General features: G+C 39.4%; 1 protein-coding gene across 4 annotated transcripts in view; it reads right to left on the reverse strand.

Annotated features, from left to right (window-relative positions):
- LOC111864524 (tyrosine-protein phosphatase non-receptor type 4) overlaps positions 1-16,084 on the reverse strand; it is a 75,095-nt gene that overhangs the window by 52,573 nt on the left and 6,438 nt on the right. For 3 of the 4 annotated variants that reach the window (XM_033751470.1, XM_023851829.2, XM_023851831.2), the window contains exons 3-9: positions 10,512-10,704; positions 8,834-8,962; positions 8,349-8,391; positions 6,230-6,397; positions 4,127-4,247; positions 1,353-1,446; positions 468-620 (exon numbers count right to left, since the gene is read on the reverse strand). In XM_033751470.1, the coding sequence (XP_033607361.1) occupies positions 468-620; positions 1,353-1,446; positions 4,127-4,247; positions 6,230-6,397; positions 8,349-8,391; positions 8,834-8,962; positions 10,512-10,661 (858 nt within the window). In that variant the 5' untranslated portion in view covers positions 10,662-10,704. The remainder of the gene's footprint in view (positions 1-467; positions 621-1,352; positions 1,447-4,126; positions 4,248-6,229; positions 6,398-8,348; positions 8,392-8,833; positions 8,963-10,511; positions 10,705-16,084) is intronic. The other variant, XM_023851830.2, reaches the window with a different exon arrangement.

Consider the following 16,084-nt stretch of genomic DNA (forward strand, 5'->3'; position numbering starts at 1 on the left):
ATGACAAAATACTCACAGTTGATTTTCATTTGTAAAACTTGCCCTTTTGTATAAATGTAGAAAATTTTATTGTCTTTCAGGTTCTTTTTAGTTCATATTCCGATGTTGCATAGAACGGAAAATATGCATTTTTTTCTGAAAGTTTGCAATGTTAAAGACTTAGGGCCATTTAAATTCCGGCCGTAGGGAGCTGCAGGCAATTTAAAAGTCCGTACGTTAAAGGTTAAAAAAGAAATATGTGCAGCACCTGTATTGTTTCCATTATTATGTCCAACCCTTGCATGTTCTGTGTTTTCCCACCCCTATGCCTCTAGTGGTAAGAAAACAATGGAGCCATGATTCTTCTCACCACAGTGATGTTATCATTATGTGTCACATACGTCCTGTTGCAGATACGGCATGGTTCATGCAATCTACTATAGTATCATGGGAAAGCTTTACGATTCATCAGGCTTCATGGTACATACCAGTTCCCTGCGGAGCTGGATAAAGAACTCCTTCCTCTTGAATGAGATTTTAACAATCTTGGACCAAGAAAAGGTGTTGATGCGGACATTATTCTGAAATACTACCAGACCCATTGAAGTAACACCAAGATGTATATCCTTATTTGTTGTATCCTGAAACATTTGAAGCATTTTTCATCTTGCAAGAGCAATCACATGCCAACATTTCAACCCTTAAAATTTGTCATGTGCCATCTACATCCATCATTGATCAACTGTATATGTCTTGTCTTCCCCAGGGAGCTTATATTTAAAAAAGAAACTCTAGGGACTCATAGCAGTCTGCTGTCACAAAAATCCATGTGCTGAGAGGACTGTAAGCTGTGTGTGCTCTCAGCAAGTGTTCCACCAATGCCTGCTAGTGCCTCCATTGTCACATGTGCAACATGCGGCCAAGCATTGTCATGAAGCAGAAACCACTAATTCATCAGCTCCAGTCTTTTTTGTCTGAACAATATTCCTTAAATGAGTTTTAAATGTATCAGCACTGCAAACACCATTCAAAGGTTGGTTCTGAGGTAGCAGCCAGGATGAAAGACAACTGCTCAGCTGTATCAGTATTTACATCTGTCCTCCATGTTGTTAGGGCACTGTCAACCACCCTTTGCACACACTTGAGGAAGCAAAACAGCTGTTGTGCTCTTATGGATATTACTGGTCTCCATGTACCCGCTCGACAAATAAGAGACCTTTTTAACTTTTAACGTGAGTCATGTTCCACGACTTAGCTCAACAAGGTAAAATTGAACAGTGAACATGGGTAAAACTTAAATAAAGGGACATTAACTGGGTGCTGCATAGAGTCACAAACGAAACATTAAAACAGAGTAACAAAAGATTGCTTACCCTTACCCTGGCGCGATGCAGATCAACTCCATACATGTCAAGTCGCTTCACATGGTCCAAGAAGTTGAACTCTGCATCTGCTGGTGTCTGTCCCCTAGAGAATTGGAACAATATTTATAGGAAAGTTTATAATTAAACTTAAAACTTTCTCCAAATGAGTAAACCTTGGACTGCAGGATCTGAGGTTCTCAAAGCAGTGGTTATGAAGAGTTTTATCTTCTGAGATATGTCATGTCAAACTTGAAGGTCGAGCAACATGTTCCTCTGAAATGTTAGTCAACTTTAAATGGACTACCTGGCCTTATGTCTTTGAAGACAGGTGTACACTTCAATCTATGAATTTCTTTCACCATCTTCTTACACAAGAACATAATACAAGAGCACACTATGCACTGATAATGCTACAATGTTCAATCAACTATACCAAGTAAGGTTCCAAGTGGTTTTCTGTTTCTCCACATGAATACATGGCTAGAACTCTAAACAGACCACAGATGTCTCCACCCACAAAGCCTTACATACATGCCAGATGGGCACTGTCTAGGCCATTTTTGTATATACATGAATTTCTTTTTTCAAATGAAAAACTACCATTCAGAACCACCTTCCTATACTGATCACTACACAGGATTAACCACATAATTGGAAACAAACATGCTGGCTCAAACAGTATTCTTCTGGACTTGCATTCAGCAGGTGCCTGGTTCAAATCGCAGGTAAGACACCAACTATACAGAGTTCTTTCTGTAATTTTCCCGTCCCTTTGGGCAAATGCCAGGACAATACCTCAAACTGGACCTTCCACATACTCTCTAATTCACTAATAATCCAACTACTTGACACTACATAAAATAAAAATCCCTATAGTTAGTGCCTCGTAACTTTAGCCGCGCGGAAAGGTAAACGCTGTTGTGGAGCATGCGAAGCTGTACACTTGCTGTGGTGACATTCAGAGCTACTCCCCGAGTGGAAAACATTGCCTATGGAGACCAACTAACAACAACATAACGTACTATACACCTGACCACACTCCAAGACGCTACATTCCAAACTGGTAGTACCCACGCTGACGTAAGCTGATAAGACTGTCCCCCCAGCTCCACGAGAGATAGTATGACCCTTCTACCATGGCTAGAGTTCCAAGGAACTAACAGTACTTAATGCTTCACTCTGGAGCAGCAGATTTCTATATACCAAATAAAATCTTAAATGTAGGTAATTTAACACTGAGATTACCAACTTGGGATCATTAAACTAAACATTAAATGAGAGAAAAAATTAAACTGTGAGACATTAAACAAGAGTTCCATTGTAGTATGAGTTACTAACATTGTTATTAAATAAACTATAAAAAGAAGAGCACAGTTCAATAACCAAAAATTGCATCACATAAAAACACACAAGTACAGTGTGCAAAAATATGAAAGGAAAATCTGGCTGCATGTAGATGATGCTTCTTAAAACAGAAGCTCGTTAGGAACTTCACTCTACTCTTCATGCTGGAAGCACAAAGAATGATAACTGGATGTGCCGCAGACTGCTGCATTCATCTTCCAATGCATGTTAACAGATCAGAAAACAACCACTTCATCTGAAGAGAGAAGAATATATTGTATAATGGATAGGGTGCTGCTACCTGGAGGATGTTCATAACTTACTCCCTAAACTCCCATGTAAATCTTCAAACAAGCATAACAACTCAGACTGTGGTCTTGTCGAAATGACACCATACAATCCCACTGGTGGGTACCAATGTTTTAAGGGACCCTCCAGCCTCAACTACCATTCTTACAGTCTTCTGTTCTCCAGACTGGAGCAGTTATGTTTCACCAGAACACTGGCACCAACCTACTAGATTACACAGCATCTTTTCTTGTCGTTTCTTCTGTGACAGTGTTAGTATCCAGACTACACACTGTCAAACGATGGGATGAACACATCTATAGGGTTCTGACAACGGGTTTATAACACTCACAGCTACTGGGAGTTTTCACTTCATCCATCATCCAGGATTCTGAAGAACACAACATTTTGGAAACAGGATCTGTTTCCATCCTCAGGTGACAGGGTGGGAAACTCCTATTCTGTCGGGTCCATTATATAGAGCTAACCCCAGAGCCACTGCCTAACAGACACAACAGAGTGGGTGTCTCCCACCATCTGAGGACAGAAATGGATCCAGTTTCTGAAACATTGCGTTCTTGAGAATACCATACGACAGACAAGTCCAAGAACCCAGTAATCCTGAGGATATGAACTTATGAATGTTGAAATGGTAAGGATTTGGAAAGCAGCAGTCATGACCTAATCATGGTATTGTCCCAAGATTTGTCTAAAGGAAATGAGGAAAACCACAAGAAACCCTGGTGAGTATAGTGTGTGTCCTGGCTGAGATGTAAACTGAGCACTTGCTGAATATAAGTAAGTGTTTTTTTATCACTAGTGGGGTGGAACTAAGTCCCTTGTACTGCAGCCACTTCTGGCCTATTGTACCATCCCCAGATGATAGGTGAGGGTGATTGTGGAGCAATTGGTGGAATGAAGATTGGCAGGGGAAACCAAAGTACTCGGAGATAACCCGCTCCAGCACCATTTTGTCCACCACAAATCCCACTTGACCAGACCCCGAGATTGAACCCGGGCAACCATGGTGGGAAGCCAGCGACTAACTGCTTGAGCTATGCCGCCCCCTGCACTCAGCTTGGTGGTATATGTAGGATGTTCCTAATGTCATGCGACTCAATATGATGCTAAACCTTGCAAATGGATCTTACTTATGAAGTTTGTGAAGCTCTGCTATTTTCTTCTCCATTTCCTCTGTCTGTCCAGGCATGAGCTGGAGAGTTGACAAGTAGCCAGGCCCATGTTCGTCAGCCTGGTAGTCACCAAGCTCAGCTACAGAAGGATTACAGTGTGTTAATACACAGCGTGAAGAATGTGAAGAGGCTCACTCCTCATGCCCTTTCATTTCATCTACACACAAATTTTAAATTTTAACTTTTGACATTTAGAATAATATTTTAACTTGTGTTTTGTGAGAGGAGCTTGATATATTATTGAGCGTGGGCCTGAATAAGATACAGGATCGAATAAGTGAGAAGACGAATGTGATTGCGTGTAATTATACAACTGTGTTCGTACATCTGAGGATGACCTCTTGAGGTCGAAACATGTAGAGTAATAATAATAAAAATATGTTGTGTGGTTGGTAAAATTGACTCTAATATTGATTAAATACACAACAGGATGCAAGAAACAATTAAAGTTATTAGGTAATAATGGTTCAGTTGCATAAATTAGTTCGCATAATATTGTTAATTCCATGTACACTTAATAGCTGCCAATTATACTTCTTTCACACATTCAAATTTTATATGAATTTGCAAGCACATCACTCTTACCAGGTTACTTAGGCATTGGTGACATTCTTAGGTTATTTATGCCAATATACAAATCCCCACAATTCCTGTTCTTAGTGTTTATTTCAAGCTTATCAGTTGTGTCTTTCATACATTCCCTTTTATTGCCCCTGAAATGTCTGATACTTGTACAGCTTACACTATTGGTAATATCTCCATGCATTTGGCCTGGACACTGTAAATTTCACACTGATCTAGTAATTTTGAGCAGTTCTGTCAGGCTACAGTTTATGCTGATTTAACTTGTTACCACATTTACTTCATAACATATGGACATTTTTGCCCAGAAAATGTTGTCTGAAAATAATAGTGAATGAAATATGCAAATACTACTCTTCAGTGTATATTCTTACATGTTAGACTGAAATGATTACAACTTACTGCGGTGTGCCAGATGGCATGGATATTCACACCTATGGACCTCACTGCAGGATTCTTTGAGAAGGGAATATCCACTGCTAAAATTCTGACCAATGCATAACATTCACAAACAAATGTGATTAAAAGCTGAATGTGGTATGGCCACACAAGATTAACGTTGGGACCTACTGACTTCAAAATGAAATTCTTTAATACACGGCTGAATACTCCCTTGACAAAATTTCAACTGACACATAATTTTTGTAGGAAATGTGATCAAAGCCAAATGGGATGTTGCATCACAGTATCAATACTTATGTCTACAGACTCCAGTACATAATATCTTGACTTTTACACTGAAATTACAATGCCCTCTGATAATATTTCAACCAGTACATTATTTATGACGTCCTTCAAGCCATGCTGCCATGATGCAATTAACTTTAATCACATTCTTCATAAAGATTATGCACCACCTGAAACTGTATCAGGGGTAAAATTATGGTATTTAATTTTTTCCAAGATATTTTTTGTCTTAAAGTAGAGGTGCATAAATTATGACAGTAAATACTTTAATTATCCAGACGCCTTTGACAAAAGTTTTGAAATCCTGTTACTTTCCCATGCCATACCGATGTCAGCATCATTTTCCAAAGCTGCATACCTGTCTGAGATTTTGACCTGACTCTGAACCTTATCTCTATTGTTTTGCTTCTCAGGAATAAATCTCCCCGTATCAAATTTTTGTGCTGTTGTTAACTGACTGTCTCTCCTTTACTTTAGAAATCAACAACTATAGTGGCCAATATCACAGTCAGCACCCCTAAAAACTTGACATCAGTATACTTGAGCGCTGCCTCCTTCCTGCCAAGATGTGATCAATCTGAATATCTGACACTGTACTTCCCAGTAGGGATTAAAGTGAGGCAAAATGAAAACCATGTGACAGCACGTTTCACTGGAATGTAGCCAGCTGCTGAGATGATACATTCACAGGGGGGGCAAGGAAAAACTGCATAAAGATACACTGAATCCTGCACACAACAGTGAGAGTTCTTAAATTTCTGCAAAAACAAACTTGAAGTGTGAGCTACGTACATTGCACGGTATAGCTGGCAAGCAGGCAAGCTGTACTGGCTGGCAAATGCAAACGGCCTTGCAAGATGTCCCTACGGATCTGAAGGTAAAAATGATAACGAGTATACTCCTCCTGAAGCTTGCTTGGATCAGACACATAGAACTTCACTCGGAAATAGAAATGACCACCTGAAAATCAACAGAGTAACTCTGATTCAACTGATTCTGGTAGCCACAAGCACAAATTCCATCTACCCTACAAACTAGGATACATCATACCTTGTGCAGGCAACCTTACAGAGGAACAGTCCTGTGTACTTACTTACTGATGGGGCTGAGCCCTTCTTGAGGAGTTGCCAATTCTGCAGGTACTCAAGAATTTCCCAGCATCTTATGGAACCCGAAGGTTCATTACCATGTTCACAAGAGCCCTCCACTGGTCCCTATCCTGAGCCAGATCAATCCAATCCATACCATCCCATCTCTTTAAGATCCATTTTAATATTGTCCACCCACCTACGACTTGGTTTTCCCAGTGGTATCTTTCCTTCTGGCTTTCCCACCAAAATCCTATATGCATTCCTCTTCTCCCCCATTTGTGCTACATGCCCTGTCCACGTCATCCTCCTTGACTTGAGATTCCTGTGTAAGCATGTTTAAAGCTCCATGTAGTAGATGAAGGGGATCTTATTTTTCACAGTTATATCACAAGTTCATTTATGAGAAATCTGTAAAACTCAGTTCACTTTAATGTATTTTTACTTATGATTTTATAGATATCCAAGTATATGACAGAGAAAGCAATACTGGTAAATAGAGACATTACTTTAAAGAGAATTAAACATTCCAGACTAGGTTACAATATGAAATATGAAAAGCAATCGCACTGATTCTGATATCCTTCATCAATTTGTCAAGAGCTATCCTTGTACCAGGCCGTGAAGGCCCATAGGGTTGTGAGACGTTGAGGGTCTCACATTATCTAGACTATCGGCTCAAAGATGGTGGTAAGGTTGTCAGCCTTATGTGCCGGCCGCGCTTTACTCCCCAGGAGAATTAGAGAATTATTTAATTAATTCCCGGTACTCATTTCTGTTAGAGGCTGAGTCACAATATGAACATAAAAATTCAAGAAAGTTCGTATTTTATTGTTATTATTATTATTAGAGGGGGTGGGTTTCCCCATGCACTTAGACCAGATATTGGTCCATTGTGCATCCCCCTTTAATTTCTACTGTCCCCATACCCTACCGGTACTGGTGCATGCCATCAGCCCCGTTCAGCCAACGAGGTCAGCCGTCGGTACCTGATATTTCCCCCATCTACCAGAGTCATTGGAGACTACTTCGGCAGGAAATTGTTGCCTAATAATTTTGCTCACAGAAGTTCGTATTAAAAGGAACAATTATGGCCTTCCACAACAGACAGAAGAATTGTATTTTGGAGATGTTTTCATCAGTGGGTTGGCAGAATCAGGTGTAATGGAACTGAAAGAAAACAACATGTGTGGGATAGGTGCTTGGTTTCTAATGCTCCCGGATGTGGACATTTTGACCTTTCTAGCCTCTGCCCACCTAGGCATGACCACAGACCCCATTTCTGAGGTGGGGGTACTGATATGACAAATTTTGTTACTCCTAACAATGAGGTGACCATAAGAATTACGTATGATTGCCAAAGGGAACCTACTGCTTAATGTGGGTTCAAAACCACTTGGAAGGAAGGGGTCTGCATTCTTAACATTCCCAAAGTTTCATCATTGGTAGAGGTGAAGATTCAAATCTGTGAGCAGAAATATCTGTCCATATATCTTACCAGGTATTGAACTCAGAAGCCTCTGAATGAGACTTCATCATCATACTTTGAAAGTATCAGAATATAAAATGAACTGTTGCTGTGGTATGGACGCAGAGAAAGAAGTGCAGAATAAAAATGGCCAAACAACTAGGTCACCATAGACCAGCAGCAAAATGTGTAACAAGGAGATCACATGCATGGCATGTGCAATTAAGAAATTGAAAGAAGAAATCTGAAGGAATGTGACTGGAGTAATCATCAGTCATTGAGCATGAGAATGGAAATCCTGATGAAGCAGAGAAAATATAAAAGAAAAAAACAATGGCCAAAATACTATTCTTACCTCGAATCTGTTTCTTCACTGGCTTTAAAGGGTCGACCCACCGCTGCAATGAACACACAGATTAATGTAGCGTGACTCTCCAAATGATCACTCTAACATAATCTATCTACTGTTTATGGCATATTATTCCATAAATCAGTATTCAATTTCACATAAAAATAAATGAAGTGGGCATGACAACAGTTTCCTTGAAAAGAGTCTCATGAAATATCATAAATCATTTCGATAAAACAATAAAACAGGACACTGAAACAAGGAAAGATGTACAGTCTGCTGCTAATCACTGTAAAGCATCACTGATGCAATTACCACAACAGATGCACTAGGCAACTCTATTACTGGAAGCTATGATCAGTAACTAATGGGTTCTAAATGCTCCACAGCTGATCTAAACAGAGGGTAATCCATTGATGGGTACTGACATTCTAACCATATTGATCTGAGAATGTTATTAGAGTGTACTGCTTTATGAAACAGTGACTTACCATGGCATCAGAGTTCGCTGCAGTGAGAGGCATTCCATTGTCTGAGAACTGAAGACCAAAATAGTCTTTCTCAATTAGTTCAAGATGTTGATACACCAACTCCAGCAAAACATGGCCTTTGGCACGTTTCTGAAAATCAGTGTTTTATATATAGTCTGACTTAATACTAGATGAATTATTAAGAAAATCAACCTACACCAATAGAAGCCAAAGGTCATGGCCTCCCAGTCCTCTCTTCCATTCTGAAGTTTATAAAAATGCTCTCAAACCCTTGTCTGAAAATTTAAATGGCCTGCTGATATATAATTATAGGTTAAGAATAAACAGGGTTTATAAAGACAGTTTCCATGAGTGTTGAGGCAGGCACCCCACTGATGCACCAGCCAATTGACATCCCTATAAAAAGAAGAAAAAAAAATGTGGACGCTGATAAAACAAACCACTGCACCAGTAACGCCATGATGTCTTCATCTGACCCAAATCTATGGGTCAGTTTCATGTGAAAACCCCTAGCATTATGAACAATGCACACTATCCTCCACAGCCAAATGGCAATACAGTCAAACTTGGCTATAGCAACATCGGTTTCTGCGACACCTTGTCTATTGCGTCAAATATTCAATGGTACGAACTAATTACTCATAAAACAACTGTTTTTATACCTTGCTTAGTACGACATGCACAAATGCATCAACCTCGTATGTAACGTCATTTTCATTCCTGAATTTCTCTGATATCGTGGGAAAGTTCGATGTGTCAGCCCACCCTCACTTTCTCTACTTGCTGACGTGACTGTCCTGGAAGAATATGACCACGGGCTCCAAGAGGAGCGTGGGTTTTATGCGAAAACGAGGGTGTGGGGTGGGACTGCGTGAACAGTGCAAGAGGACGCGGCAAGTTGTTAACTGCATTCCTTTCCTAGAATCTCGTCTAACAGGACCTCACATTGTCTACTTACCCTGTAGTGTTCCTGCCTAAACCCAGAGAAGTGCAATAGCGAAAACATGGCAATGAAAAGGAAAGTTTTAAGCATTGAAGAGAAAGTTAAAGTGATTCGTGAAATATTGTGTGTATTGTCAGTGAAAAGCGCTGTAATATGTCTCTGATATGACACATTTGGGCAATTCCACGTTAATGTTACGTTAGTCAGTACTTAACTATGTATTTCACTAAAAAATGCAACGTTTTAGCTCGATTTTGGTAGATTTTTACGTGACTAACATAAGGCTACTGTGGAAGTGCCCATTTCGGTTACAACGACATTCGTTGATAACGACACTATTTTTAGGTCCCTTTGATGACGTTATAACCTAGTTCTACTGTATATGATCAACACATATCTTTTTCAGAATTACTTAGTTTTTGGACTTCGTCCATTGTCCAGTATTCTAACAACAAGAGAACACATTTTGGAAACTGGATCTGTTTCCATCCTCAGGTGGGAGTAGACACTGGAGGAAGGAAACAGATCCAGTTTCCAAAACGCTGCGTTCTCTAACTTCTTAGCATAACGGACAATGGGTAATGTTAAAAAAAAAACCCAGTAATTCTTGGTGTTATACACCATCATCAGAAACCTCTAGAATTTGATAACAAAAGTATCTGTTACTTATCTTGTTCGTTAACATAGTAAATAGCAACTCTCTTGTAAATAAACTGACATATCTGAAAATATTACCTCTATCTGAAAGCAGTGTTGAGTATCATCTAGAAAAACTACAGTAGCACTTAGGGTTTTAAGTCGTCGATCCCGTGCCAATTCTGATGCCCGAACATTGTAAGTGCCACTTGAACCACTAAATGCGCGGCGAGAAACACTCTCAATCATCCTGGCTCTGCCTTCAGCCGGCCTCCCACGGGTGAAGCTCAACCTGAAGAAATGACACAAGACAGTAGTAACACGTTCGGCTGTCAACAAAAAAGTGTACTGCTTTAGATTTCTCCTGTGGTAAACTTTTCAAAATATACAGAGGGGCCCAAAAAAATGTATACAAACTTGCGTTGCTCGAATAACAACTGTTCCCCAGTCATTTTCTTTGACTGCCCTGCCATTCAATTAGGTGCCTCTGGGATTCATGTGACTAGCACCATCTTTTGAGAGAATATAACACTATACAGATCTGTCAGATGACAGGTCCACAGTCTCTTCCAAAACAATTCCTCCACTTAATGCGATCTAGAGCTTTCTCCTTCAAATGACAGTATCCTCTTCTGTCCCCAAGGTCATCCAGCATCTTCTTATGTCTTCTTCCTCGTCTTTTTGTCACTTTTATCCTCCCCCCCCTATCTTTCCTTCAATAACTTCTTTTAGAAGGCAGTTTCTGCGTTAAACATGACCANGCACAGTTTCTTCCTTAGCCATTAACACAAGGTCATCTGCATATTTCACAGTTTGAATAATTTGCCCTCCTAATTTGAAGTCTCCGAGCCCATCCAGAGCTTCCTTGGTAAGGCATTCGCTGTACAAGTTTTAAATGCTATATAAATTAAAATTCTGACCTCTGCTTTTCATGCAACATGTGCAAGTTTAGAACTTCAAGTTCCACAAAAGACTGTGTGAAATAGCTTGCGTAAATGTTTACAAATGTTCCTTTACCGGTTGCAATTATTGCAGAACCTCACTGAAAATTACAAAATCCTCCATCACTCATTCTGTATGGACATGCAGCAGCAGACTGAAGGCAGTAACGATTTTTTTAAGCGGCTAGTTTTTGGTAACGAATCAATGTTTCACATTAGTGGTATGGTGAACAAACACGTTCATATATGAGGAACTGAAAACTCGAGAGTTGTAGTAGAGCATGTGAGGCATTCACCTAAAGTAAACGTTTTTTGTGCTGTATCCCGTAAAAAAAAGGTGTATGGACCATTCTTTTTCCAGGAAAAAACAGTGCGTGGAATAACCTAACTAGACATGCTACATGAGCGGCTGGTGCCTCAACTACAAGAAGACAATGACAATTTCACATTTGTCCAAGATGGCGCTCTGTCACACTGGCACCTTGAAGTTAGAAATTACCTGGACGAAAAATTGCCTCGGCATTGGATTGGACATCCAACCACCCAGAACATGGCTCTTACATGTTGGCCACACAGAAGTCCATATTTAACACCCTGTGACTACTTCTTATGGGGCTACATAAAGGACAGAGTTTATGTACCTCCCTTCCCTACAAGTGTGGACGATCTTAAATAACGCATCACAGTAGTTGCTGCGACTGCTGACGTGGGCATGCTGAGAAGCGTTTGGGAAGAACTAGACTATCACATTGATATTTGTCGTGTTACAAAAGGGTCACATATAGAACACTTGTAACTTACCCATGTAAACTTCAGGGCGTACTTCTAAAACCATGCTAGTATTTCAGTCATGCTATTAAAAATCTTCTTTCTGTAAAACTTTGAAAGTGTCTATTTTTTTAGGCTAACCCTGTACATCATGCATTCAGTTCAACTTTGAAAATGTCCACAGATAAGTGCACATACATCACCTTGGGACCCCCACCCCTACATTTGGCATGTGCTATATGAGAAGTCCTTGAGAACACAAATTTTCTCTAGCAGAGTAATTTTTGCGAGTATTCACAAGGAGCAAGTACTAATCCCTTCTGGTATCACATCCTTTTTCAATGACAAACTTCCATACATCACTGTAGCAAAAATAAATAAATAAATAAATAAATAAATTCTATGGCAATGCCCTTTTCACCATGGGCATGATGAGGGATGCATAAGTTGGTTTATGCCAGCATTGCCAACCATTATGATTCTGATGGATCTGGTAATTTTCAGACTATGGCACAAGACAAAAGTGTAAAAATTTTCAGTTCATGACTGAAAAATCAATGATCAATCAAGATTTCTTCTTGATTTGATCTAAAAATATCTGAAAGCCACACATATCTAAATATATATCATATGTTGCAGTCTACTGTCACAGAATATTTGTCCATTAACACACAGTATGAACAACAATTGTCTAAATGCTACATACAGAATTATTTCATTTTTTCAACATTGTCAATAAATGTCATTATTTTTACATTCATCCTTCAATTTGTGTGTGTCTGTGCGCTTGCATGCACGTGTGGGTGGGTGCTCAAATATATAGATATATAAACATACATTAGCTTGTAAGTCTTCTGTCTCTATCAACAAGTACAAGGACTATCTATACAAGAGCGTCAAAATTGGCCATTAAATACAGAAGTGGGACATGAGTACCGAGAACCAAAGAAAAAATATTCTAATGCATTATACAGGACATATCTGCAGCTAATACATGGCAAGACATTGACAAATAAGGCTATTATTTATGATGCAATATTTTATAAACCTACTTGTAAACAAGACTTTGGATGCCCACAAACAAGATGAAAGAAGCGATCTTAGCCTTGCACTGTCTCATGATAACCCAAACACTGAGCACAAAATGATTATTTGCCTCTGTCTATAATAATTAAAACATGATATTTTCATATTTTATGTGTGAGAGTCTAAAAATTTAAACAACCCATTAATATATATTTAACTCAATATGAATTTACTGAAAATTTGAATTATTAACACGCTTACTCAGAATGCTTTTCTTCATATTAATTTTCCTGTCATACTGTCCTTGTGCATTGAGGAAGCATTCAATTGTATATAAATGTTAAATTAATTTAAAGCATAAATTTTATGTGCATTATGGGCAACCTTGTCTGAGTGAGGTTCTCTCTTTCAATGCTAACACAATTAAATACAATTTAGGTACAATCATCCCCTCAAATACAGTCCTGAACACAACTTTACTTCACAACAATGTAAATATTTAACCATATTAACTCACATAAATAATATTTTGGTAGTTCATAAATATTTTGATTGAGATAATCAAGCAGGAGAATAAAATATATTTGATTACACAAATTAAAATGAAATTTAACTTCCTCATACGTATACACACTCCCAAACACATTATGTAAATATGAAGTACATGTTAACATGTGATAAACCATAATCTAATCTCTGCCTGTCATCCATTTGGGGTGGAGCTGAGTATAACTGTAACTGATTTTGAGTTTTCATGGTGGTTCACCCTCATGACCTTGCATTATTTCTTAACTTCCCAATATCTGTACACTTCTTCAACTACACAGCTTCCTCTTCAACCCTGAAGAAGGAGGCAGCAGCTTCCTCCAAATTGTTAATAATCTTCTACTAGACTAATGGGGTCACATCCTATAAAACAGTAATCATCATTCTACAGGCTTTCTTCTCATTGTCCTGGGCGACTTGCCTAAGTGGTAACGCTTATTGATGCATTCAGGAGCTGCTTACCCTGACCAGGACAACAATCATTCATACCAAGGTTAACAGCAGTTTTCTTCAGTACATCTACAAGAATGCTGGGACAGTATTTTGTTTTAAAAGAATACCATTTCTTTCCACATCCCTCCCAGTTCATTCATTATTCACCAAATAATAATCCTATCACTCAATGCTGTACAGTCTCAGCTACTGATACCAGTGTTACCTAAACCATACATAAATAAATAAAAGGTAAAGCTTTCCCTGTAACAGGCAGTGGAGGCCCACAGAGTTGTGAGATGTCTTGGCTCCCACATTTTCTAGACAATCGGCTCACAGATGGTGGTGAGGGTGTCAGCCTTATGCGCTGGCTGCCCTTTACCCCCAGGAAGATTCCTGGTACTCATTTCTGTTGGAGGCTGAGTTGACCCAGGGCCACAGAACAGCTGGAAGGATTAGGTCAACTGAAAAATCCAGTGACTTCATCAGGAATTGAACCTGTGACCTTCTGGCTTATAGCACAGTGCCTCAACCAACTATGCTACTGAGTGCCCCCCTAAATTAGACTGCAAAATGTTGAAAAAATAACAACCAAGGGTTCTGATAAAAAGGAATCATATTACAATAATGAATTGACTACCTTCCATTAAAACAGACATTAAACCAGGGGTTCTTCCCCTTTCCTGTGCCATGGACCCCTTTGAGAGTCTGGTGAAGCCTATGGACTCTCAGAGTAATGTTTTAAAGTTTATAAAATAAAATACACAGGATTACAAATAAAACCCATTATTTACTATAGGATTCTGACGATGGTGTATAACACACTGATATATTGGGTTTTCAGACTTTATTCATCGTCCTGGTTTTTAAGATAACTAATAAAAACACGACGTTTCGGAACCTGGATCTGAGGACGGAAACAGATCCAGTTTCCGAAACGTCGTGTTTTATTTGTTATCTTAAAAACCAGGACGATGGATAAAGTCCAAAANCCAATATATCAGAAACCCATTATATTGAAATACAGTTATCAAAATATTTAAAAAACACTTGCATGTGTATGTGAGCGCATGTGCATGCGCACAGGAGAGGGAGGGACGGAGAATCTCTGAAACTTTTGACCTACTTCAAAATGGGCACAACTGATAACCTGAGAATACCATTTTCAACCAAACATTTATTACAACATATAAGAGAAACGCCCCTCGTTGGTGTCTCCACATTATCGTGGTGAGGGGGTTTGAGCATGCCAAGGACCCTGAGAGCTATACCAGTGGTAGCTTAGCTACTGGCAGGGCCTCCCTTGCTGGACAGGTCAAAGGGTAGGCATCAGACAAAGAGAGACACCAAAAACTGATGCCAGAAGCAGCGTCATCAGTAGCGACTTGAAGCACAGAGCAAATGATGCTAAAGATGGTTCAAGTTCGTATAGCAGCAGACGTGACCAGAGTCGTTTGAACGGCTGCTGTACTGCGATGTGGAAAGCAAATGGAAAAACTACCACATTATCACTTTTCCTGGATAGTCTCTTTCCAAAAACAGAGATACCATGTATGCGAGATGTTTCCTCTGGAGGCAAAACAATCCGGAGGTAAACTACTCCCCAAATCGGATCTCCGGGTGGGAGTGTTTCTAGAGGAAATGTCATGCAGGCGTTACAAAAAGAAAAAGTGCGAAGATCAGAAGAAACATCATGGATACAAGATTGGAACATGGAATGTAAGGACCTTGAATCAAGCAGGCAAATTGGAGAATTTGAAAACAGAAATGGAGAAGAATGAGGTGTCTGTTCTAGGTATCAGCGAAGTGCGATGGAAAGGGCAAGGCGAAATAAGAAGTGGTGATTATACGGTGTATTATTCCTGAGGTGAACGGGCTGAAAGAGGTGTGGCAATAGTGGTGCATAAAAGTGTAGTGAGGAGTGTTGTTAAGAAGATTGCTTGTAATGACAGAATTATT

This window comes from Cryptotermes secundus, unplaced genomic scaffold (assembly GCF_002891405.2).
Source record: "Cryptotermes secundus unplaced genomic scaffold, Csec_1.0 scaffold960, whole genome shotgun sequence".
Classification (NCBI taxonomy): domain Eukaryota; kingdom Metazoa; phylum Arthropoda; class Insecta; order Blattodea; family Kalotermitidae; genus Cryptotermes; species Cryptotermes secundus.